This window comes from Lacerta agilis, chromosome 8 (genome assembly GCF_009819535.1).
Source record: "Lacerta agilis isolate rLacAgi1 chromosome 8, rLacAgi1.pri, whole genome shotgun sequence".
In the NCBI taxonomy this organism is placed as follows: domain Eukaryota; kingdom Metazoa; phylum Chordata; class Lepidosauria; order Squamata; family Lacertidae; genus Lacerta; species Lacerta agilis.
Window position 1 is genome coordinate 12,263,607 of NC_046319.1, and position 23,288 is coordinate 12,286,894.

The 23,288-nt window shown below is 49.5% G+C and overlaps 1 protein-coding gene across 2 annotated transcripts in view; it reads right to left on the reverse strand.

Annotated features, from left to right (window-relative positions):
* Nucleotides 1-22,507, reverse strand: part of DISP3 (dispatched RND transporter family member 3) — a 38,347-nt gene extending 15,840 nt beyond the window's left edge. The window contains exons 1-11 of one of the 2 annotated variants that reach the window (XM_033159494.1): nt 21,580-22,507; nt 19,668-19,887; nt 16,548-16,684; nt 14,866-15,000; nt 14,157-14,317; nt 12,732-12,871; nt 10,247-10,392; nt 4,562-4,723; nt 3,127-3,288; nt 1,189-1,314; nt 169-305 (exon numbers count right to left, since the gene is read on the reverse strand). In XM_033159494.1, the coding sequence (XP_033015385.1) occupies nt 169-305; nt 1,189-1,314; nt 3,127-3,288; nt 4,562-4,723; nt 10,247-10,392; nt 12,732-12,871; nt 14,157-14,317; nt 14,866-15,000; nt 16,548-16,684; nt 19,668-19,887; nt 21,580-22,507 (2,454 nt within the window). Of the gene's footprint in view, nt 1-168; nt 309-1,188; nt 1,315-3,126; nt 3,289-4,561; nt 4,724-10,246; nt 10,393-12,731; nt 12,872-14,156; nt 14,318-14,865; nt 15,001-16,547; nt 16,685-19,667; nt 19,888-21,579 lie in introns of both variants that reach the window. The other variant, XM_033159493.1, reaches the window with a different exon arrangement.
* Nucleotides 22,508-23,288: the final 781 nt, after the last annotated feature.

The window sequence follows — 23,288 nt, forward strand, 5'->3', positions numbered from 1 at the left end:
AATATACAAATAAAACCAGTCACACATATTGCAACAGGACTCCGGGGGAAAGGAGTCCACCAGAGATGTTCCCCATATCGCTGCTTTCCCTGCCTTGCATGGAGCTGCATTAATGAGAGCATTATGTCTTAGCCACATGGGTAATTGATTGGCGCTCTGGAAACTCACCAGGAAAGAGGGGATGTCCCCGTCTCCTGCTGACACCGTCTGCCACGGCGCTGGGACGGTGGCATTGAGAGAAAATCTGTAGACCACTGGCCGGCCTTTGCCTTTGGATTTGAAGATGTAGACTGTTCCCTGGGGGTCTGCTGCAGAACATGGTACAGTCAGCCTGAGGGAGCCCTGAATAATCCACCCACCCTCAACATCACCACAGACAATGGGGCTAGACGACCCTTCCAGACCTTCCCAGACCTTGGTGCCAGCAGAGGACTAAGAGAAAATCATTGTTTTTAGGGGTTAAAGGTTCTTTAAAGGCGGCATATTCACAGAGGAGGCTGACTTCCGCCTCTCTGTATGAGTCACTGCTATTGATCACATTCTGACACTGGGTGGGGTGGGGTGGGGTGGATTGTTGGATCCATTCCTTTTCAATGTGGAATATCCTAGGCATGCCATGAATCCAAAACACATTTAAATCACATGGCTCCCCCCCGCCCAAGAATCCGAGGAACTATATTTGTTAAGTTGCAGCTCTGTGAGGGGTCGGCTACGGTTCCCATCAGTCTTTGGAGGAAGCATCATGCTTTAAATGTATGTGTGGATGTGACCTGCGGATGAATGGTTCAAATCATTCCACATGCAGAAATGTGACATCAGCAAGAGGAAGAGGCTGTCTGTCCCATCTCTGTATGACTACTTGTTCTGAGCCTAAATCAGTGACACATGCAGAAAAATAGAAGGCTTATACCAGCCTTCTCCAACCTGGTTTCTTCCACATGTTTTGGACTACAACTCCTTATCATCCCCAACCAGAGGTATGAAAAGACTACTACATTTCTCAGCCCAAGATGTACCCAGCAAGGGAACAACCTGAGATAAAGAAATGGTGCCTATGTTTGCATATTTTCCTCTTCCCTCCTCCTCTCTCTTTCCTTTTGTGTAGTGACTTTTAGATTGCCCTGTTTCTATTAATCTTATGTGAGCTGCTTTGGGCACCTTTGCGGCTGAAGAGCAGACTTAACTCACCTTGTACGATTCCATCCCCTGCAGCGCTCCCTCGGCTACCCCACACAAGGCCAGGTCCCCGCTTCTTCTTCTCCAGAGAGGTGCGGATGTTATTCTGCAGATTGCGGGGTTTTTCCTGAAACAAGCCTGTCGCACAAGGTTAGTCAGGGACAAAAGGATCTCCAGCATCAAGAGGAGGACAGCGAGGCTGGCCAGCCCACTGCCATCTTGGACTCTTATCCCAATCCCACCTGGAAGTCACAGGGATCAAACCTGGGGCCATTTGCATGCGTACCTTGTACTCTGCCACTGAGCGACAGCCCTTCCCTTAAGACACAGGAACACCAGAAGCTGCCCTATACAAAGTGAGGCCACTGGCTCATTAGTATTGTCTACTCTGACTGGCAGCGACTCTTTCGGGCTTCAGACAGGGAGCCTTATCCCAATTCTGGAGGTGCTGGGCTTTAAACTTCTGCACACAGAGCAGATGTTCTAACCACTGAGCTATGGCCCTTCCCCTTCCTATGTACTTATTTATTTTTCCAAGGAGCTCAAGGTGGCTCTCCCCAACTCATTTAATCAACCCTGTTAGGCTGAGAGGCGGTGACTGGTCCAAGGTCACCTAGCCAGCTTCACGAGCGAGCATGAATTCGAACCTTGGTCTCCCACTCCTTTGCCTGACACTCGAACCCAGTGGGAGTAGTAGTCCAAAAACAGCCAAAGACCCCGGTTTGGGAAACGCTGCTCAAACCATTACACCACACTGGGGAGGAGTATCTTTCACCCTTTGGTCATGATCTTGGGAGAGGCTGACGGGAGCCTAAGTCATAGTGGCTTCTCCCACAATTTGATGCAAGTTCTGCACCACAGCCAGCTCCAAAACACAGTCTTCTAAAGATCTACATGCCTGGCATCCTCAATAACCCTACTGACTTGGCCCAAGTGGAATATCTATATTTCAACGGACTCCTTGCTAGAGCGGTGGTCACATTTTGTGACGGGGGACTGGCAAGATTGGTGTATAAATGCAGAGAACATCTGATCACAAGTGGTGTAAGAATATCAAGATATTTTAAAAATGAAGCACCCCCAACTCCACTTTTTCTTCAAACTGTAATTTTGCCAAATTCTCTCCGACACAAGGCTGACCAACACGCTCTAATTGACATAATCTCGGCTGATGACATCTCTAACCATCCCACTGGCTTGGCCGCTAAGGTCCCTCAAAAGTTGGATTCTTCTGAACCTATGTATGCGGTGAATCAGGGAATCGTCCTTGACAGTTTTGAAAATAATTTACTTCATTCTTATAGTGCTCTTCCACAAGAAGCCCAAAATGAAATACTCTACAAAATTGATACCCTTCGTTTCTGTTTGGCAAAACTGACGAAGGAACAGCTGGAATTACCCAAACAAAACATCCCTGACTGTGCTCCAGATCCTGCCTCATTCTTATACCATCATGAGCTGGACCTGTGGGTTGGGAAGGTGTCTACTCCACCCTGCCATCAGGTGGCTGCTGAGGTGAACCCACTTTTTCATAACCAGGAGGCGATAATCTCTCCACCAGACCCAAGCTCCATACATCCTTCTGAGGCCAATGGGGCCACAACATCCACTTGGGACAAAATGAGAGAACTTAATGATGTCAAATTGGGCTCTCCATATAAAGTGCCCCGTATGGATGCGTCTCCTTGCAATCATATTTATCCACTCTCTTCAAATGTGAGCAGGCTCAATATATCCATAGACATCATCGAATCGGCAACAGAAGCAACTGAACCAGCCCAACCACTGAAAGAATCTTCGTCCACATCAGGAAAAGTGCTGAATAATATACCAGTGCCTATGCAGAGAGCTCCTTCTAAGCAACCAGTACAGCCAACAGACCTCAGGGCAAATCTCTTGACCAGCAATCTCCAGACCCAGCTGGGTCTCTAGCCGAGAGGCCCGACTCACCTGAGCAGGTGATGCAGGAGATGCCCTCAGCGCTCAGGTTGTACTTTAGGTCCAGCAGGACCTGAATGTTGGTGTCGGGCCTGAAGAGAAGGGGAGCCCGGCTTGCTGGGCGGAGGCGGCTGGCGAAGAAGACAGACAGAAGGAGAACGGAGAGGAAGAGCCCTGGAGGAAGAAAAGGGGAGAGGGTCAAAGATGGACCATGCCAGCATCTTCTCACCTCGCATCCCACTTCCGAATAGGAACAATGTCAGCATTGTGGACCCAGCAGGGAATAAGGAGATGAGGCACAGCAGGTTGGATCACTACTCAGAGTAGACCCAACTAACGTGTTAGACATGACTAACTTAGGCCCCGTTTATTTTGATGGCTGTGCTCTGCACTGGATCCAACCCCAGGTGCTCAGGATCATCATGACTCGCTCGATGCAAGGAATGGAAACAGTTTCCACCCTGAGGGCCACATTCACACCCTGGGCAGGCTTCTGGGGGGCCACATGCCAGTGGGGTGGAGGTAGCCAGATGGAAGAGCTGGCAGGGAAACAGCTAGGGCTCTCAATTTTGTTCCAATCCTGCAAAACAGAGGAGGGTTCTGGACACACACAGAGAGCTTTCCGTTCTCCTTTCAAGCAAGGAAGAGGCATTATCACAGTTCACATTCCTGCCAGAGAGGTGTGGCCATGGGAGAGTGGGTGTGGCTTAGGGGAGGTGGGTGTGGTCTGGGGTGGACAGGCGTGGGCTGAGGAGGGGGGCGTGGCCTGTGGAGATTCCTGAAGCCCCGACAGAGAGACCTGTCAGGTGCCACGTGGCCACCAAGTCTGGAGTCCCCCACCTCTGATGTTGTCCGAACTTTGAGTATTTAAGTGATTTCTGTTTTGAAAAACCACATAAGCCACTTTTGGCAGGTGGGGGGAGGGTAGTTGCGCCGAAAAGCATACCTGAGTCTCTTGTTCTACAAATTGTAATTACAGAAGTTTACATTTGAACCTTTCAATGGAATTGCTCTTATCTGTAGTCCAATGGATTTGTTTTTATATTGCTTTAATTTTATTAACGTTTAATTACTTTTAAATAATTATCTTTTACATGTTTTCAGCTCTTTGTATTTTATCTGTGTACAGTAGTTTTAAGCTGCCTTGAGTCCTGCTCTGGAGAAAAGCCAGGATATGAATACATTGATTATGATTAATAATAATATAGTTTATTTTGTGCATTTTGATTATATTAATAATAATATAGTTTACTTTGTGCATTTTGATCACGTTTTATTGGATTTGAAATACAGAAGTCCTTCTATATTTCATTGGTTGTGTAACTGGTCTCTACAGTTTGCAAACTGCTTTGGAACCTAATTGGGCATCAAGCAGAATATAAATTAATAGATAATCATATAGCAATAAAATATTGGATCCCCACAAAAAAGATCCAGGAATGCTTACCGACAATCACCCATCTGCTCTTCACGGCTGACCACAAAACCCAGACCTGGAGGAGCTCCTGAAGGTGAGCGATGAGATGCCCCTGGCTGTTATTCTTGGTGGGGAGTTGAAGACTCTCAGGCAGCACTGAGACCAGCGGAACATCTCCCATTTCCAGAGTCACTAGCAGAGGAGCAAAGAACACTTTTAAGGAGAAAGGCTCCTTTCCCTTGCTTTTTATCTGTCCCAAATCTTCCAGTATTCACCTCTACTGGGTTAACCTCTGATACTGCGAGGGAGGAAAGTCCTTCTTCACACAGTGAATAAGTTAGACTGCGGAACTCTCTCCCACAGGAGCCAGTGAGGGCCACCAACCCAGATGGCTTTAAAAGAAGGTTGGGCAAGTTCATGGAGGCGGATAGGCTTGCTGTCAGTGCCAACTACCCACCAATACTTATCATTCATTCATTTTCTTTACATCCCACCTGGTCCTTTAAGAAGCTTGTGGTGGTGCACTTTCCCTTTTTATTCTCATAACAATCCTGTGAGGTAGGTTGTGCTCAGTGCCACTGGCCCAAGGTCATGTTGAGATTCATTCCCTGTGTGCAGCCATGGGTTTATTATCTATCACATGACTGGGTATGTGTTTTGATTCCACAGGAATGGGATCTGACGTAGACAGGATGTTTGTCTTACTGTGTTCCCTGAAGTGGGACTATTGTCCTTTGTTCTTTCTCTTTGCCATGTTGAAGAGCTCCGTGTATGTTTATATGTAAATAAAGTAGATTAGCCTAAATGCTGAGTTGCTGAGGTCTGTTACGCAACTGTGCACACTCTGCGGATCAGTAAGTGTGCTGATGTTTCTTGGCATCAGTCGCTATGGTGTTCGGGCAGAGGAATGCTAATGAAGCTCCAGAAGGATCGCCCAGGAGGGAGGGAACATGCCAGTCAGGCATGTGTCTCTGCCAAGGTCCTACTTGTGTGTAGGACGAATCCTGACAGGTCGCACCCAGTGAGCTTCACGACTGAGTGGGGAGATTTGAACCCAGGTCTCTAACCACTACACCAAACTGACTCTATCTTTTATGAAGCGCAGCAACCAGACCCATACACAGATTGCCCACTGCAGTTGCACCATGGATTTGCACCAATGGGTGATATAATATCTGCAGCTTTATTTTCAATCTCTCTCTCTCCCACCAATCCCAGGGATGAAATTTGCAAAGCTTTACAATAATCCTCTTCGTCCCCCCTCCCTAAAAAATTCTGAAATGATGACCCCTCTATTTAGCACCTCCCTATTGTTAGTCTTGTTTCCCCCCCAAAAAAATAATAATCCTGAAAGCATGGGTTTAGCCAGGGAGAGTCAGGGGGTCAGCAGCTGCCCTGAAGTCAAGTAAAAATAATAATAATACTTAACTAAAAGTAGAAATTGTCAGCATCAATGTCCCAACTAAAGGTCCCAACCAAAGAAGAATGGCAACTTAAATTGACGGAATATGTACAACTTGCAGAATTCACAAATAGAATAAGAGAACAAGAAGAACACACGTTTAAAGAAGATTGGAAAGCGTTTATTGAATATATGGGGAATAATTGTGTACAGCTGAAAATGCTGGCAGCCTTAAGATAAATTCAACAGTGTAAATAAGTTTTGATGGGTGCAGTAATGGAATACGGATAACCAACCATGAGATACCCAGAAAAGATAGAGTGTTTTTTATGTATGCCACAACAGCTGCTAGGATTTTGATTGCTAAAAACTGGAAAGGTGAAGAGCTCCCAACAGTAGAAGATTGGCAGATGAAGTTGATTGAGTATATGGAACTCGCAGAACTGACCGCAAAACTCCGAGACCAGAGGGAGGAGAAGGTGCAAGAAGAGTGGAAGAAATTTAAAGAATATTTGAAACAACGTGAAAAGTTGGACATTTGAAGTGAAATCAGTGAATATAATAGGTGATAGCTATGTTAGGTTAAAATAGTATATAAGAAGTTAAGATTGTGATTTTTATATTAGATATTATGGTTATGAATAAGTTGATAGAGATAAGATAAGATGTTAGCTGATTAAGATTAAGAATAATGGTGAATGAGTGTTAAAATAGTTACAAAGTTACTAAAGTAAATTAGAATTGAACGCAGAAGAGAGAACGTGAGGAAGTCCCCCAAGTAAGATTCGAAATAAGGTTATAATAATAATATAGGTGTGTTCCTGTGTTCTGGTGGGGTGATAGGTATGTATTAGTTTTATTTGATTGTTATTTGTATTTTGTGATGTGTTTGTTTTTTGTATGTAGTATGTATGCTATCATTTGTTGTTTTGTGTGGAAATACCAATAAAAAAGGAATACGGATTGGTATAGTTTTTTTAAAAAAATATATGCAGGGATTTTATGATATGTAAAATGAACCATGGTAAGAGAAGAAGGGAGGTCATCGATATCTTAAGGATGTCAAATGTTTATCTTAAATTATAAAACAGAATATATATATATATACAGAGAGAGAGAGAGAGAGAGAGAGAGAGAGAGAGAGAAATCGTAGAAAAATTCTGACAGATTTTTCTGAGCAGTTGGGGTCAAAAGAAGGTAATTTAAAACAACTATTGTGGAGACATTTCATTCAGAATCTGCTAGACAGAGCCAGACAGAGGATGATGAGGTGGGTGTTCTGCCCCCCCCCCCATCCCGAAACATAAATCCTGGCTATGCCCATGGCTGAAAGTATGGTTCCTCCTCGGTTTAGCATGTTGGAGAGAAACACTCTCTTCCTTCATTATAATTACAGCCTCATGCATGCAAACACTGAACTACCTTCCCTGCCCCATTGACCTGAGGGGGTCCCTGGAGGAAATTGCCCTCCTGTCTCATATTATTCCAGAAACGCTGCAAAGAAGCCATTTCCATAAATTACCATGCATGGCAGGGATGGCATATCAACGAGGTGAAGCGCCTGGCGAAGCAGGAATTTCGAGCACCCGGGGGCTGTTTCCTGAGAGGCACCTGACCCTGGATTGCAAAGGAGCGCTTTGCGGGAAGAAAGGTTTGTGCAGAAAAACAAACTCTCCATCTGAGCAAATGCTCTTGGTGAGGAAGCCGGTACCCCAAGTCGGCTCTGAGAGTTTCAGGGGATGGTTGGTGGGGAGATCATAGGGATAAAAACGTAAAGGAGAGCCCGGCTGGATCGAGCTAACGGCCTGTCTAGGCCAGCATCCCATTCTCTGGGTTAAAGGTAGAATTGCAGAGTTGGAAGGGACCCCGAGGGTCATCTAGTCCAACCCCCTGCAATGCAGGAATCTTTTTGCCCCATAAGGGTCTCAAACCCACGACCCCGAGATTACGTCTCATGCTCTACAGACTGACCTATTGGGATGGAAGAATCTGGCAATCCCAGTTCTCTGCATCTCTCATTTTTTTCCAGCCTTAAATTCAATTTTCCACGCTTTTCTCCAGCAAAAGAGAATAATTCTTATGCAAATTCTTCAGCATTTTAGTGCTGATACATACATATTCACTACATACTTTTGACTTTTGCTATGCTTGCAGACCCCCCCCCCCCCCAAGTGTAGCTATTTTCCAGGGACAGTCCTGGATTTACAGAAGCCATCCCGGTTTCTGATTTGAACCCGTAATTGTCCCACTTTTCCTTAGGACGTCCCTATTGTCGTTGGAGAAATGTTGGAAGGTATGTGTTTGTAGTTATGCAGTTTTTTTATATGTCGTAAGCACCTTCAGCATGGCTTTGCTTCGGAAAGGCAGCAGACAAATAAATTGAATGATTGATTGATATATATTTTTTGCAAAGCATTTCCCCTAATTATAACACATTTCTTCATGTTGTTTTCACTAATTTGCAAGGACCTTATGATGGGAGGATGGGTAATAAATAATCATACCTGTACTAGCAACAAGGAAATAAGGAGAGCTTGCTGGGTCAGGACAGTGATCTATCTAGCTCAGCATTTTGGAATCATAGAATTGTAAGGGGCACTGAGGGTCATTTAGTTCAACTACCCTGCAATGCAGGAATCTCAGCCCCAAATCATTTTCATGTGTCCTTCTGACAAGCCAGGTGTCCTGCTGTATTTATTGTGCATGTGAATTCTCTCTCTCTTAATAAAAAATACAACAGAGTCTGCACAGAGCAAAGAATATACCGGCACCATATTTTTCATTCCATAAGACGCACCTGAACATAAGATGCACCTAGTTTTTAGTGGAGGAAAGGGGGAAAGCCCTGTTTTTTGAGGATCAGCTCAAAGTGGTGCAGCTTCTTTTGCAAAGGGAAAAGCCCTGTTTTTTGAGGATCAGCTCAAAGTTGTGTAGCTTCTTTTGCAAAGGGAAAAGCCCTGTTTTTTTGAGGATCAGCTCAGTGGTGCAGCTTTTTTTGCAAAGGGAAAAGCCCTGTTTTTTTGATGATCAGCTCAAAGTGGTGCAGCTTTTTTGCAAAGGGAAAAGTCCTGTTTTTTGAGGATCAGCTCAGTGGTGCAGCTTTTTTTGCAAAGGGAAAAGTCCTGTTTTTTGAGGATCAGCTCAAAGTGGTGCAGCTTCTTTTTCAAAGAGGAAAAGCCCCATTTTTATGGGGTTCAACTCACAGTTCTGCAGCTTCTAGTCCTACAGCCATTTCTACAGTTTCCAAACAGATAATCTAATCAGCCAGTCACATGTTGCTGGGGAAACAAACAGCCTCTCTCTGCATTCAACAATGGAGGCCTGGGCAAGGGGGCGGGGCTTGAAAGGGAGCCTTATCTCTCTCCCGATCACTTGCTGAACAGCTGTTCAGCGGCTTCCTTTCAACACCCCCTTCTCTCTTTGTAAAAAAAAGAGCACGATCTGCTTTTGGCCCCTAGGCAATTCGGCTCCAGGGACCATGCATTTGCTCCATAAGATGCACAGACATTTCCCCTTACTTTTTAGGAGGAAAAAAGTGCATCTTATGGAGCGAAAAATACGGTAGCAATAAGATGATGATGATGATGATGATGATTAGAATTTATATACCGCCCTATACCCAGGGGTCTCAGGGTGGTTCTCAGAATAAAATAAAGATATAAAACCACAAAATACCTAAAAAAAATAAAAACAACAACCCAGTAGGTCCCACCCCCACAAAAAAAACACATTTTAAAAGGGAATAGGATATAAATCGGATCGACCTAGGCCTGGTTAAAATGGGACGTTTTTGACTGGCACCCAAAGGTGTATATTGAAGGCACCAGGCAAACTTCCCTGGGGAGAGCATTCCACAAATGGGGAGCCACTGCAGAGAAGGCCCTGTTCTCGCATTGCAACCCTCTGGACCTCTTGAGGAGGAGGCACAGGAAGGAGGGCCTCAGAGGAAGATCTCAGGGTCCAGTTAGGTTCATATGGAAAGAGGAGGTCCTTGAGATATTGCGGTCCTGAGCCACTTATGGCATCATTTTACATGGCCTTAAAACACTGGCAGTCCCTATAGGTTCTCCGCAGACAGTTTTGTGAGGCTGGTGGGAAAGCTTTACTTTCTCCCCCCCCCCTTACGTATGAAAAAGAGGGAGGCAAGGTTTCATCCTAGGTAGGTATCCCCATCTGCAACTCTGCTAAGTGAATCTTCGAAGGAAACCGGTCATTGTTACGGTTATGTTACAGCTCTTTTGTATGATCATGTATTGTATGGATTTTTTTAAAAAGGACACTGAGCTCAGCCCTGCCTCCCAGGGACTGCCTACCTGGCTCGTCTTCCACACTGAGCAAGGGGATGTCGTCATCCAGGTAAGGAAGGCCGCCTGGCCCTGGACCACCTGCAGCCTCCGAGGAGATGAACAGCCCGTCTGAAACGTGCAGTGCATTCGGCTTCACGCATTTCTGGCTGCAGCTGCGGGAGAGGGAGGGATAGGTGCCGAGTGAGCATCACAGAGCACTCTCCCCCTTGCAAAGCACCTGCGGTTCGTTATTGTCAAGGGCAGATCGAGCAGATCGGGAAAGGGTCATGCTCAGAGCCGGGCATCAGGTGCATTTGATGTGCAAACAATTTCCCCTGCTGTTGCGCCAGAGGGTTTGAGAAAGAGACATGCAAAAATGCACACATACTCGCTGGGTCCCTGCAGCACCGATGGGGAATCTGTGATGCTCCCGAGGTGTTGCTGGACTCCAGCTTCTTTCAAGTCACCCCTCCAGCCTGCAGCCAGCCTGGCCAAGGGCCAAGTGGGATGAGGGAAGGTTGTAGTCTAGCAATATCTGAAGCGACACAGGTTCCCCGGCATGGGCTAATTGGAGCTGGAGTCCAGCCAGTTGGAAAGCAGGGATGGAGAACCCACAGCCTTCCTTATGTTGTTGGACTCCAACTAAGAACATAAGAAGTATTAAATCAGGCCAATAGCCCATCTAGTCCAGCATCCTGTTCTCACAGTGGCCAACCAGATGCCTGTGGGAAACCTGCAAGCAGGATTCGAACCCAAGAGCACCCTCCCCTCCTGAGGATACCAACAACTTGTATTCAGAAGCGTCACTGCCTCTGACCATGGGGGTCTCATCAACCTCAGCTGGCAGTGCCACTATTCAGGGATGAAAGGAGCTGCAGTCCAGCAACGGTTGTCTGGGGTGAGCCGGCAGCAAATCACACTGTGCAAATTGGAGTTAACTCTTTATTAGCAAGAACATGGTCTGCACCAACTTGATGGAGTGTCAGGCCTAATAAGCACAGCCTGGTAGGTCTTGTCACATGGATAGGTTGCCAAGATTAAAAATCCCTGCCTCCCTGCACCCATCTAAGTCCCCTCCCGTCCAGGACTTTCCCCAAGCAATTGAAGACTACACCTGCAGGCAGCCAGCCTCTCCTCTGCCCTTTTCATGCCTCTTCTGGTTCTGGGAGACAAGGAGGGAAGGGAGCTCATTGCAGCAGGAGGGGGAGACACCAGCCTGACTCATCTCTGCCTCTTGACCCCGTTCCTCCTCTGCTTCAGCTTCTGTCTGAACTTTTCCTGCTACAGACTCTCCCAGCTCACTAAGCTCTGCCACCTCTTCATCTTCCGACACCTCCTCTCCCCAGACTTCTCCACCTGACCACTCAGCATCATCCCAGTACCACTCCCCGGCTTCTGGGCCTCCTTTCCCTTGGTGGTTCCCCATCTGGTTTCTCCTCTGTGTCCAACCAATCCCTGACAAACATATGGAGTGCCACCAGCTCCCAACCCCTGCCTTACAACGACCTTGCAGGGAAGGCCAATATTATTACATCCTCTTTTTCAGACAGGTTTTTGAGGCTGAACAGGTGTGCTTTCCTTAGGGCTCTAATACTAATACAGTGGTACCTCTGGTTGTGGACGGGATTCATTCCGGACGTCCGGACGGATCCCGAGGTTTTCGCAACTGGAGAGACCGCTTCTTTGCACACACACGCAGCAAAAACCCAGAAATATATTTCCGGGTTTGCCGCTTACATATCCCGAAGTTTATGTACCTGGAGGGATACGTAAGCGGAGGTATGGCTGTACTAATACTAGTACTAATACTAATACTTTATTATTTATACCCTGCCCATCTGGCTGGGTTTCCCAGCCACTCTGGGCAGCTCCCAACAGAATATTAAAAACACGATAAAACATCTAACATTAAATCCTTCCTTAAACAGGGCTGCCTTCAGATGTCTTCTAAAAGTCAGGGAGTTGCTTATTTCCTTGACGTCTGATGGGAGGGTTTTCCACAGGGCGGGTGCCAGTACTGAGAAGGCCTTCTGCCTAGTTCCCTGTAACCTCACTTCTCGCAGGGAGGGAACCACCAGAAGGCCCTCCAAGCTGGACCTCAGTGTCTGGGGCTGGACGATGGGGGTGGAGACACTCCTTGAGGTATACTGGGCCGAGGCCGTTTAGGGCTTTCAAGGTCAGCATCAACACTTTGAATTGTGCTTGGAAACATACTGGGAGCCAATGTAGGTCTTTCAGGACCCGTGTTATATGGTCTCAGTGAAAACCAACCTGAGGTTCCTTTTGTTACCATGCCTCTTCCACGGGGTTAAGCTGAGAGGCGGCGAATGGCTCCGTTCCTGAGTGAGGATTTGAACTCTGGTCTCCCAAGTCCTAGTCCAACACACCCTAACCACTATGCCACACTGGCTCTCAGATATCACAATTGTTCAGCCATTAAGCCATGCGACCAGCTCCCCTCTGCAAGCATTTACCCCCCCCCTCCCATTACAGCTCAGTCAATAAACTTCACCTGGCTTGGCAGGCATTCTCCAAGGGCGACAAGTAGAGGGACCAGACCCCAAGGGCTGCAGGCATGATAAAGAGGACTGCCACCCAGCAGCAGGAAATGATCAGGGACATGAAGAGGCCAAAATCGTGGACAGCGGGGATCTGCAGGAAAAAGGAGAGATGGAGGTGGATTTCAATTCTGTTTGCATTTAGGGGTGAGTCTACTTAATTGACAGGAACAAGACCTTCCCAAAAGCCATAGTTGGTTAAGGCAGTGTTTTTCAACCTTTTTTGGGCAAAGGCACACTTGTTTCATGAAAAAAATCACGAGGCACACCACCATTAGAAAATGTTAAAAAAATTAACTCTGTGCCTATATTGACTATATATAAAGTAATTCTCTTGAATTTTTCAATTTTTCCCACGGCACACCAGGCAACATCTCGCGGCACACTAGTGTGCCGCGGAACAGTGGTTGAAAAACACTGGGTTAAGGGTCACTCATCTCTCTCACTCTCTCTCTCATGTGCACACACACACACACAGAGAGAGAGAGAGAGAGAGAGAGAGAGAGAGAGAGAGAGAAATCATCTCACACCGAAGCAAGGAAGAAAGGGAGGGGAGGAGAATAGAAGGGATGGTTTGTTTGTTTGTTTTGGTAAAAGGACACAGTAGGGGTCAGCAACCTAAGGCCCATGGGCCACACATGGCCCATGGGGGTCGTTTAACTGGCCCCCGAACCCAGCCACCCGCTCGGTGAGTCCCAGCATGGTGTGGGGACTTGCTTCCATGGCGCCAGAAATTGTGTCTGCGCACGCACAGATGCTGAAAATCACATTTGTGCAGATTCAGACGCCAGAAACTGCATCTGCGCAGACACTGGAAATCACGGGCCTGCACATGATCCGGCCCACGGAGGAATCTCCACTGGAGTGAACCAGCCCAGGCGCCAACCCCTGCAGTAGACATTGGATCTAGTGGAGAGGGAAAGGGGAAAGGCTTGATGCAAAGGATCTGGAAAGGGAAAAGGGGGCCGGGGAGGAGAGAGAAAAGTTAAGGAAGAAAGAGATTAGAAGGATCTGGCGAGGGAAAGCAGGTAGGCAGAGGAGAGGGAAAGGAAAGGCAGAACTGGGGGAATCTGGAGATGAAAAGGAGGGCGGGGGAGAACGGAGCTCATTTTCAATGTGCCAGAACTGAGGAGGCAGACCAACGCCTCAGTGCATTTGCAGGGGAGCTAGATGAAGAAAAGAACCGAAAGGAAAGCAGCAGCCTGAACAAAACACAGGCTGTTGACTTCAGACTAATCGTCAAATCCTTAAGCCTTTATCCTTTATGCGAGGGGCGGTGATGCTTGTGCTGTATTATTTCCTCATTGTGGCAATGCCACGGGCAAGCTCCAGGTCCTTGGAAGTTTTGTTATAAGCAAAGCTCTCCCGAAAATGCTTACCTGGGAGAAAATGTTGGCTGCGTACGCCGCAGCTGTGGTCAAGGAGGTAAAGAAGGTGGCTTTGCCAGCTGTCTGGATGGTGTGGACCATGCGGAGGTGGAGGTCTTTCAAGTGTGTGGCCTGCCGGTAGGTGTTTATGAAAACAAACACGTCGTCCACACCTGAGATCACACAGAGAAGAAGGGATCAATCAGAACCTGCTCAGAATCAACCAGCACGGTCTTCAGTTGATGTCAGGCTCCACAATATTAAAACCACCTCCTACCCCACTATGAATGTTTATCTCCCAAGTGAGCTGTTGCCCAGGTCCTGAGTTGAGTGACCTTATGCCAAGTTAGACCCTTGGGTCCATCTAGTTCAGTACTGTCCACACTGACTGGCAGCTGCTCTTCTGGCAGGGGTCTTTCCCAACCCTACCTGAAGAAGCTGGGGGTTGAACATGGGACCTTCTGAATGAAAAGCAGGTGCTCTGCCAGTGACCTACAGCCATCCTCTTAAGACACTGGGACATATGAAGCTGCCTTATCCTGAGTCAGGCAAATTGGTCCATCTAACCCAGTATGGTCTACACTGACTGGCAGCAGCTCTCTAGGGTTTCAGGCAAGGGGATCCTGAGGATTGAACCCGGGACCTTCTCCATGCACTGGAAATGCTCCGCTATTGAGCCACAGCCTGATTTTTGATATCTGGGTAGGTTTAGGGCACTTACCAATCCCCACAATCACAAAAGCAGCCACTCCGTTCAGGATTCCTAGGTACTGGATCCCAAAGACGACATGGTAGAGGAAAAGCGCCACAAGGCAACTGAGCCCGATGCTAGCGATCCCAAAGAATGAGAGGAACACTGGAAGAGGAGGAAGAGAGACAGAAAGATCAAGCAAACCACCTTGCAGAGGGAACGCCCCAAAAGCGGATTCACACATGCATGCCCACAAGTGTCACAGTTGGTTTTGTGAACAGACACACAGCTGGAAAGCCTTGTATCTGAGGTGATGGGGAACTATATTGTTACAGCTGCTGGCCAAGCGTTTCTCTGTCTCCCCAGTTGCTGGTTAACAGTCCAGAAATTGCCAGCTTCATCCACAGAAGCTCATGTTAGGAGATGGTCTCCTGATTGCTGTCTTGCCAAATGCAAGGTGGTTCCTTTGAAATTAGATTCAGAAGCAATACAAAACACAAGTGAGTGAGAAGATTAAATATTTTATTCTAAAGAGCAAGCAATATATACACACCAAGCAAGCACTTCAATCTGCCACTTGGAAGCCCTCAAGAAGTGGCAAAGTGACTCCCCCAGGTAGCCTTTAGTTTGCACGGCCCTGCGGCCGATCAGTCCGCGCAACAGCTTCTTAGAAACTGTGCCCAAACCATTCAATTTATAGATAGGTAGATAGCTAGCCTATGGCTTGCCTTTCATTACTGGCTACTTGCAGATTATTCATTAGCCACCTCCTCCCCCAATGCTTCAGTTTCTCAAAACAATGTCCAACATCAAAGAAGGTACTCATCACTGTCTCTTCCTCCTAACTGATTAGGACATTATAGGCTGTTCTCATGCCATCAAAGAAATTAAGAGACAAGGAGAGGGGGAAGGAACAGGGGCAGGAAGGGCAACCAATGTCAGATCACTAACTCCTTGATATACAATTTATCTTCCGGATAGATTGACCATACAATTGCTGAGGCTCTCTCTGGGTTTAAGAATGTGTCACCATCAGAACTTGGAGCAGTGGACACATCACCGGCCCAGTGGAGGAGGCGGGTGTATTAAGTCAAAACTACAAGTCCCATCAGGGATGTGGGTGGCGCTGTGGTCTAAACCACAGAGCCTAGGGCTTGCCGATCAGAAGGTTGGCGGTTCGAATCCCCACGATGGGGTGAGCTCCCGTTAATCGATCCCAGCTCCTGCCAACCTAGCAGTTTGAAAGCACGTCAAAGTGCAAGTAGATAAATAGGCACCGCTCTGGTGGGAAGATAAACAGCGTTTCTGTGTGCCGCTCTGGTTTCACTAGAAGCGGCTTAGTCATGCTGGCCGCATGACCCGGAAGCTGTGTGCTGGCTCCGTCGGCCAGTAAAGTGAGATGAGACCATAACCCCAGAGTCGTCCGTGACTGAACCTAATGGTCAGGGGTTCCTTTACCCTTTACCTTTACAGGTCCCATCGTCTCTGACCATTGGCTATACAGACCATCGTTCCACGGTGTTGTTCTGGGACTGGGCAAATTCATGCAGGAGAAGACTACTAATGGCTACCAGGTATGCTGGCTATGCCACAGGAAAGGAGAAAGTGCTCTGGAGCCCCGGGGTCCTGCTTGTGGATGAGCTGAGTCATTGGCTTAATCCAGCAGGGCTCTCCTTGTGTTCTAGGTTATCCTTGCCCCCGACATAGCTTACCTGAGCAGGAAGCCAGGATGTAGACCAACACTGCAATGCAGCTGCTGCTGATGAAAGCCAGCAACATGTCATTGTTGAACGTCTTCCTCACTTCATAGTCAAACAAATCCGTCCCACCATACAGCACCTGGACTTTGCTAGGAAGAAACCCAGGGCCGGGGGAGAGTTATGATCATCATCTTCACTTTTGAAGATATATTCATAAATGCACACATATCTAAACATACGAACCATGTGCCTGAAATAGGGCGGGAGAGCAATCCTGAAGCCATTTTGACTCTCCCAATGACCTCAAATATTCCTCTTTAGTAAGGGGGGGGGGCAAATGGGGAAAGCCTTCTCATTGCCTTTTCGCTTGCAAATCCTGTCTCAAGTGCGTATTTGTGTATGAATAGGGTGAACCTGTGACCTAGACTCAGGAACAAAAGTATTGACCCATCACAAAAGATTAGCCAGACTGCCCAGGTAATGCATCAGTGACCATTGTCAGGTATCCTGGCAGGCAAGATTTCTGCTGGAGACCACCTCCTTCTGTGACATATGCATGATGGGTTTTTTTTGGGGGGGGGGGGGGGTCCTTGGGCTACAGGGTGGTCAATTTCAAAAGTGCACATAAGGGCTTGCGCGCCATTGTTCAGGGTTCTCCTCCTTCCTGCGTGTGGTGAGTGAGGACCCTGTTGCAACAGTTCCTTGAATAAAGATCAGGCTTATTAGCCACTTTGCTTCTCAAATATACTCTGGTTGGCCTCTGTTGTTTCCTCTTACCGATAGGGAACCCTCAAGGACTCTATACGGGCTCTGGAATACCCCATAAGGGAAAGGGAGCAGCTTTTCCTTATACCAACCCCACATCTTCATCTCTAGTCAGCCTACAAGTGCTAGAAATTGGGGCCGTGTTGCTCTCGCTCGCCCATTTCTCTACCTCCCGCAGCTAACCCTTGACTGGTGGGTCAGAGGAAGATCTCAGTTAGCAAGAGAAAACCTGTGGGAGGTTGCCCCCCCCTTGTGGCAAATGGAGCACTGCCTCTCCCATCTCATGTCTGCCTTCAGCCAACCCCACCAACCTACTCTATTTTTATTTCTTTATTAAAAACTGCCCCACCAACCTCAGTTGGTTCTCAGCCGGCCCCCAGCTCCTGAGCCTTCCAACTTACACCCAGCCCAGTGCAGTAGTTGCCCTCCCCGGCTTCCTCTCCCTCCTCAAGTCTCAATGTTGCCCTTGGAGAACCCAGCAAGGATTTCTGTCGATGGCTCTATCTCCGCTCCCTGCCGGCCCTCTCTGCCTTCCGCCCGTGGCAGAGAGCATCCCTCCCCAGCTGAGAGCAGCAGGATTGCACTCTCAAGAGAGCGACTGCTGAGAGCAAGAGAAGAGCCTTATTGCTTCTTTTCCCCACTTCCCTCTGGAGCTTAGCTTGCTGACTCCCAAAGCCATGGATCCCACCTGGAATCCTAATTGGTGTTTTCATTATATTAAACCGCACGGGGGAGGCAGGAGGAAAATAAGTGAGAGGATTCAGGAGATGGAGTGGCCGACGTCGAGAGCTGTGATACACACACACACACACACACACACCGATTGCCCAGCTCGCCTGCAAAAAGAGTCCTCAAGCAAAGCTAATCTCAGATAATTAAAATGAGAGAGCTGATAAAGTCTGAACGGCAGGAGAGCAGGGGAGAGAGAAGAGCCGATTCCCTTGCCTGTTCCCTTGCCAAACCTGCCTCAAGCACTGTGCCCAGCCTCAATCCTCTTTCCTCCATCCCTCTCGATCCTCCATTCATGGAAGCAAGAAGCATTAGCGGAGTTCAAGGGTGCATCCCAGCCACCCAAAAGCCCCCGAGGAAGGGCCAAAAGAGGGCCAGTGAGAGGTATGGCTGGGGAGAGTCCTGCGGGCCAGACAGAGAACCCTGGAGGGCCACACTGAGCCAGCAGGTTTGAGGATATCTGCCTCTCAACTGTTGTGTTTGTTCCCACTGCCCTCCATGGCTGCTACCCATGATGACATTGCTCTTTCTCCCTAGTCAGAGGCAACTGTCAAAGGCACTCCCCAGCCAAAGGAATGCCCACAGCAGATAGTTAGCTGTTCATTGTCAAAAGCAGACACTTTGGAGTTCTACGGCTCCAAATAGCCACTCACAGAACAGCTATTCCCAGGTCTGAGCTCTATGCAGCAGTTGTAGCAACAGGGGGCTGCATCCCCTCCCCTTGTTTATGTACCTCTCCCCAAACAGGCTGCATGCACCCAGGCAGTGCCAAACCGAGCCGCTTGGATGCCAGGAGCAGCAAGTGCAGCAGCACCCCCCAGGGACGGGGCATTGCTCCGTAGCGCACATGCATCGTGACGAAGGTTCCCTATGCCTGGTCTAGGGTCATTCTGCCCACCTTCCAGCAGCTGCCAAAAGGCAGGGCTCATCCTGATGGGGCAGGAGGTGGGCAAGATGAGTGGTCTACTCTGTCCAGAGAGAAAAGGACCTCAAAAGCAAGGGTGGCTGGCACCCTCCCTAATGGAGCAGCTAACACTGCCTGCTACTCTCAGAAAGTCAAAACAGGCTCATCTCAAGAACACCCACAGGAGAGGCTCTGTGTCCTTAAATCTGGAGTCTGTATGTCTCCATGAGGACTAGACACTTCACTTTTTGAACTCCGAAGACTTAATGGACCCTCCTCTATCAGACAAAGGGCTGCATCATCATCATCATCATTTATTTATACCCTGCCCATCTGGCTGGGTTTCCCTAGCCACACTGGGCGGCTCCCAACAGAATATTAAAAACAAAATAAAACATCAGACACTAAAAACTTCCCTAAACAGGGCTGCCTTCAGATGTCTTCTATAAGTCAGATAGCTGTTTATTTCCTTGACATCTGGTGGGAGGGCGTTCCACAGGGTGGGCGCCACTACCAAGAAGGCCCTCTGCCTGGTTCCCTGTAACCTCGCTTCTCACAGTGAGGGAACTGCCAGAAGGCCCTCGAAGCTGGACCTCAGTGTCTGGGTTGAACGATTGGGGGGGGGGAGACACTCCTTTAGGTATACTGGTTCCTTCCGGCCAAAAAAAGCAGAGTGGGTTGGGGAAACCTTGGAAGTGCTTTGCACTCGCGGGCGAAATACCTTCCTTGCTCACCTGGTGGATTGTTTGGCCAGCAAAGCCACGTAGGTGACCACGAAGCTCTGGAACTTCCTCCGCTGTTCTTCCCACCGGTCCTCCACCGAGTAGTAGCTGGGCAGCGGAGCACCAAAGAGGATCTCACTGCGCAAGAGGGAGCTCTTCCGGTTCTCCACTGACAGACCCTCATCCACATACCAGTAGAATTCTGGGTGGGTCATTGCAAGCTCCAGGGAACCTTGGGGCAGGTAGAGAGAGACCAGATGTTCAGAGGGAGACCATGGCTCAGTTTTAGAGCACCAGCATTGCATGCTGGAGGGTCTTGGGTTCAGCCCCTGCCATGTCCAGTTAAAAGGACCAAGTGGCAAGTGATGGAGGATGCTTCTGTATGAGACCCTGGGGAGGGGAAGGGCTCAGGGGTAGAACAGAAGGTCTCTGGCAACTCCAGGTAGGTTTGGGAAAGAGACCTGTCCCCAGAGCCCCTGCCAGTCAGTGTAGACAATATTGAACCAATGCTCTGGTTTGGTTTAGTGTAGCTTCCAGGGGTCTTATGGTGCCAGGCACACATTTCTGAGGGGGCACAACCAGGTGCCCCCACAACAGGCTCCCTCATTGATGCTGGGGCTGGTAGAGTCCAACAACATCTGGAGGGCCACAGATGTTCCCCCACCCCCTGCTGTAAAGGTTAGGGCAAAAATCAAGCCCTTGTGTTTGCAGGGAGCAAGAGAGATATGCTAGCTGTGCCAAGTGCATTATAGTGACACCAAGTGGCAGAACACAGTCACTTGGAGTAGCACAGTTTCCTCACCAGGAAACCAAGAAAGATTTTAATCAGGGCATAAGCACAGCAGGAACCTATAGCCGGGCGAGCTGTTATGAACTTATTTGCAAGGCCATTTGAGATCCCAAGAGCACCAACAACTGGCCTGATATCTCAAAGCAAAGCATTTTGTCTCCCCAATGCAGGCGCGTAGCTAACCGCTGGGCTGCTGGGGGCGGCAAGCCCAGCGGCACCCATGGGGGCGGGGCGTCGCTCCGTGCGCATGACGTCATGACGCATGCGCACGGAACAACGCCTCCGCGCGGGCCAGTTGGCCTGCCCCCTCTCCCGCTGCGCTCCGTGAGCGGAGCCGTCCCAGGGAAAGGAGAGGGGTTGGGCCAGCTGGCCTGCCCCTGTCCTTTCCCCCGGGCTCCGCTCCCTGAGCCCAGCGGGCAGGGAGCGGAGCGGCGGCGCGTGGGAATGGCGGAAGGGGCCGCCGCCCGCCACCCCATGCGCCGCTGCTCGCTCCGTCGCCCCGGGAGCAGCAGCACCGCACACACTGTGCGCTGCTGCTCCCACGGTGACGGAGCGAGCGGCGGCGGCACGCGGCGGCCCCTCCCACCACTCCCCACGCACCACCGGTCACCCCGGGAGGAGCAGCGCCGCACGAATGGGGCGCTCAAGTGAGCGCCCCGTCCGTGCAGCGCCGCTGCTCCAGGGGTGACGGAGGGAGCAGCGGCGCGTGGGAGCGGTGGGAGGGGCCGCCGCCCGCCACCCCACGCGCCGCCGCTCGCTCCGTCGCCCTGGGAGCAGCAGCACCGCACACACTGTGCGCTGCTGCTCCCAGGGCGATGGAGCGAGCGGCGGCGCGCGGGGGTGACACGCTGCGGCCCCTCCCACCCCCCACGCACCACCGGTCACCCCGGAGGAGCAGCTCCGCACGGACGGGGTGCTCACTCGGCCGAGCGAGCACCCCGTCCGTGCAGCGCCGCTGCTCCCGGGGTGACGGAGGGAGCGGCGGCGCGTGGGAGTGGCGGGAGGGGCCGCCGCTTGTCACCCCTACCCCCCGCCGCTCACCCTGTCACTGGGGGCGTACCGCCCCTAGCGCCCCTCCCCAGCGACGCCCCTGCCCCAATGGTTGGGCCGGGGCCCTGACCCAACAATTCTCACCTTGAATGTCAGCCAGATCCTGCCCTAGGCCATCGTAGTAGATCTTCCCACCCCTCTCCGTGGGAAAGAAGTAAGTCATGAGAGAACTAGGAGGGGAACAGTAGGAGTAGGAACCCAGCGGGAGATCCTTGAGGACCTCATGGGGCTTCCAGCAGAAGTCCCGGAAGTGAGGGTGGTCCATGATTTTGCGCTCAATCTCGTGGATGGTGACCAGGCGCTCAGAGGTGAAGATGTTGTTCTCAGCATCTCCACGGGCCAGGAAAATGAGCTCGATCCGCCAGTGCGCATGGGTTTGTGTGTTGGTGCTCACAACCGCATTTGAGTATTCCCAGTGGGACAGGGCGCTCCGTGGCTGGCGGGAGGTTTGGTTGGCTGACCCGACCCTCGGGGAAGGGCTAGTCCTCTCTTGGTTTAGGCTGCTGCGCTTCCGCCTGGCTGTGCCAGCCGGCCGCGAGGCATTGCGGTGAAGGTGCTGCAGCTGCTCGAAGATCAGCTTCTGCAAAGTCTCTGAGTTGAAGTCCGTCAAGTCCCGGCGGTTGCGGCCCCAGGAGCCGAACTGGGACTTGAGGGCCGAGGCCAGGGCGTCAAAGCGCTGTGAGGACTCATGGTTGCGGATCTCGAAGGCGTTGTATGAGATGTCGATGTCCAGAGCTGGGTAGTGCAGGAACATGACAATGGCTAGGGTGGTTGGGATGGCACAGCCCAAGAAGAGGATGAGGCTGGCTGAGTAGGGGTTGGTGAAGATCCAACCCACGGCATTCCAAAAACTAGAGGTAGGCACAGCTGTGGCCGGAGTCCATTGCCTGGGATTCCACTGGCACTTCCCACAGAGCTGGAGCCCTTCAGTTCTCTTGCAGGGGCCGGCGGTTACCTCCTCTTCCTCATTCACCCAAGCATCTTGCAACAACATGTCATCCTCAGCGTCCATCCTTGACACCTGGAGGCCAATAGGAAAGAGAAAAGGGTGTGAGCTTAATAGGTTGGAAGTAATGGTTCGCACATAACTGGATAGCTGAGTTGGTTAGAGCGTGGGGCTGATAACTCCTAGGTTGCAGGTTCGATCCCTGTATGGGACAGCTACATATTCCTGCAATGCAGGGGGCTGGACTAGATAATCTTTTTACACACACACACATACTTAAATTTTCTGTTTTACAATTTAAAATACTAATTTAAGCAATCTTAAAATCTCAATGACTTCCCTTCTTCCCTTTCCATGGTTCATTTTACATATCATAAATCCCTGCATATTTTACATAAAGTAAACCATTCAGTATTCCATTATTACAGCCATCAAAACTTGTTTACATTGTTGAATTTATCTTAATGCTGCCAATGTTTTCAAATGTACACAATCCCCCCCCCCAATATATTCAATAAAGGTTTTCCAATCTTCTCTAAACCTATGTTCTCCCCCTTCTCTTATTCTATATGTTAGGTTCACAAGCTGCACATATTCCATCTAGAAGGGCACTGGTGGCGGGAAAGTGCGCCTTTGGTTTAAGAATGGCTTTGGTTTAAGAATGGACTTCCGGAACGGATTAAGTTCATAAACCAAGGTACCACTGTACTTTTAAACATTTTTTTCCCCAGTTCATTATGGATTACAGTGGTACCTCTGGTTAAGAACTTAATTCGTTCTGGAGGTCCATTCTTAACCTGAAACTGTTCTTAACCTGAGGTACCACTTTAGCCGCCGCCGCACAATT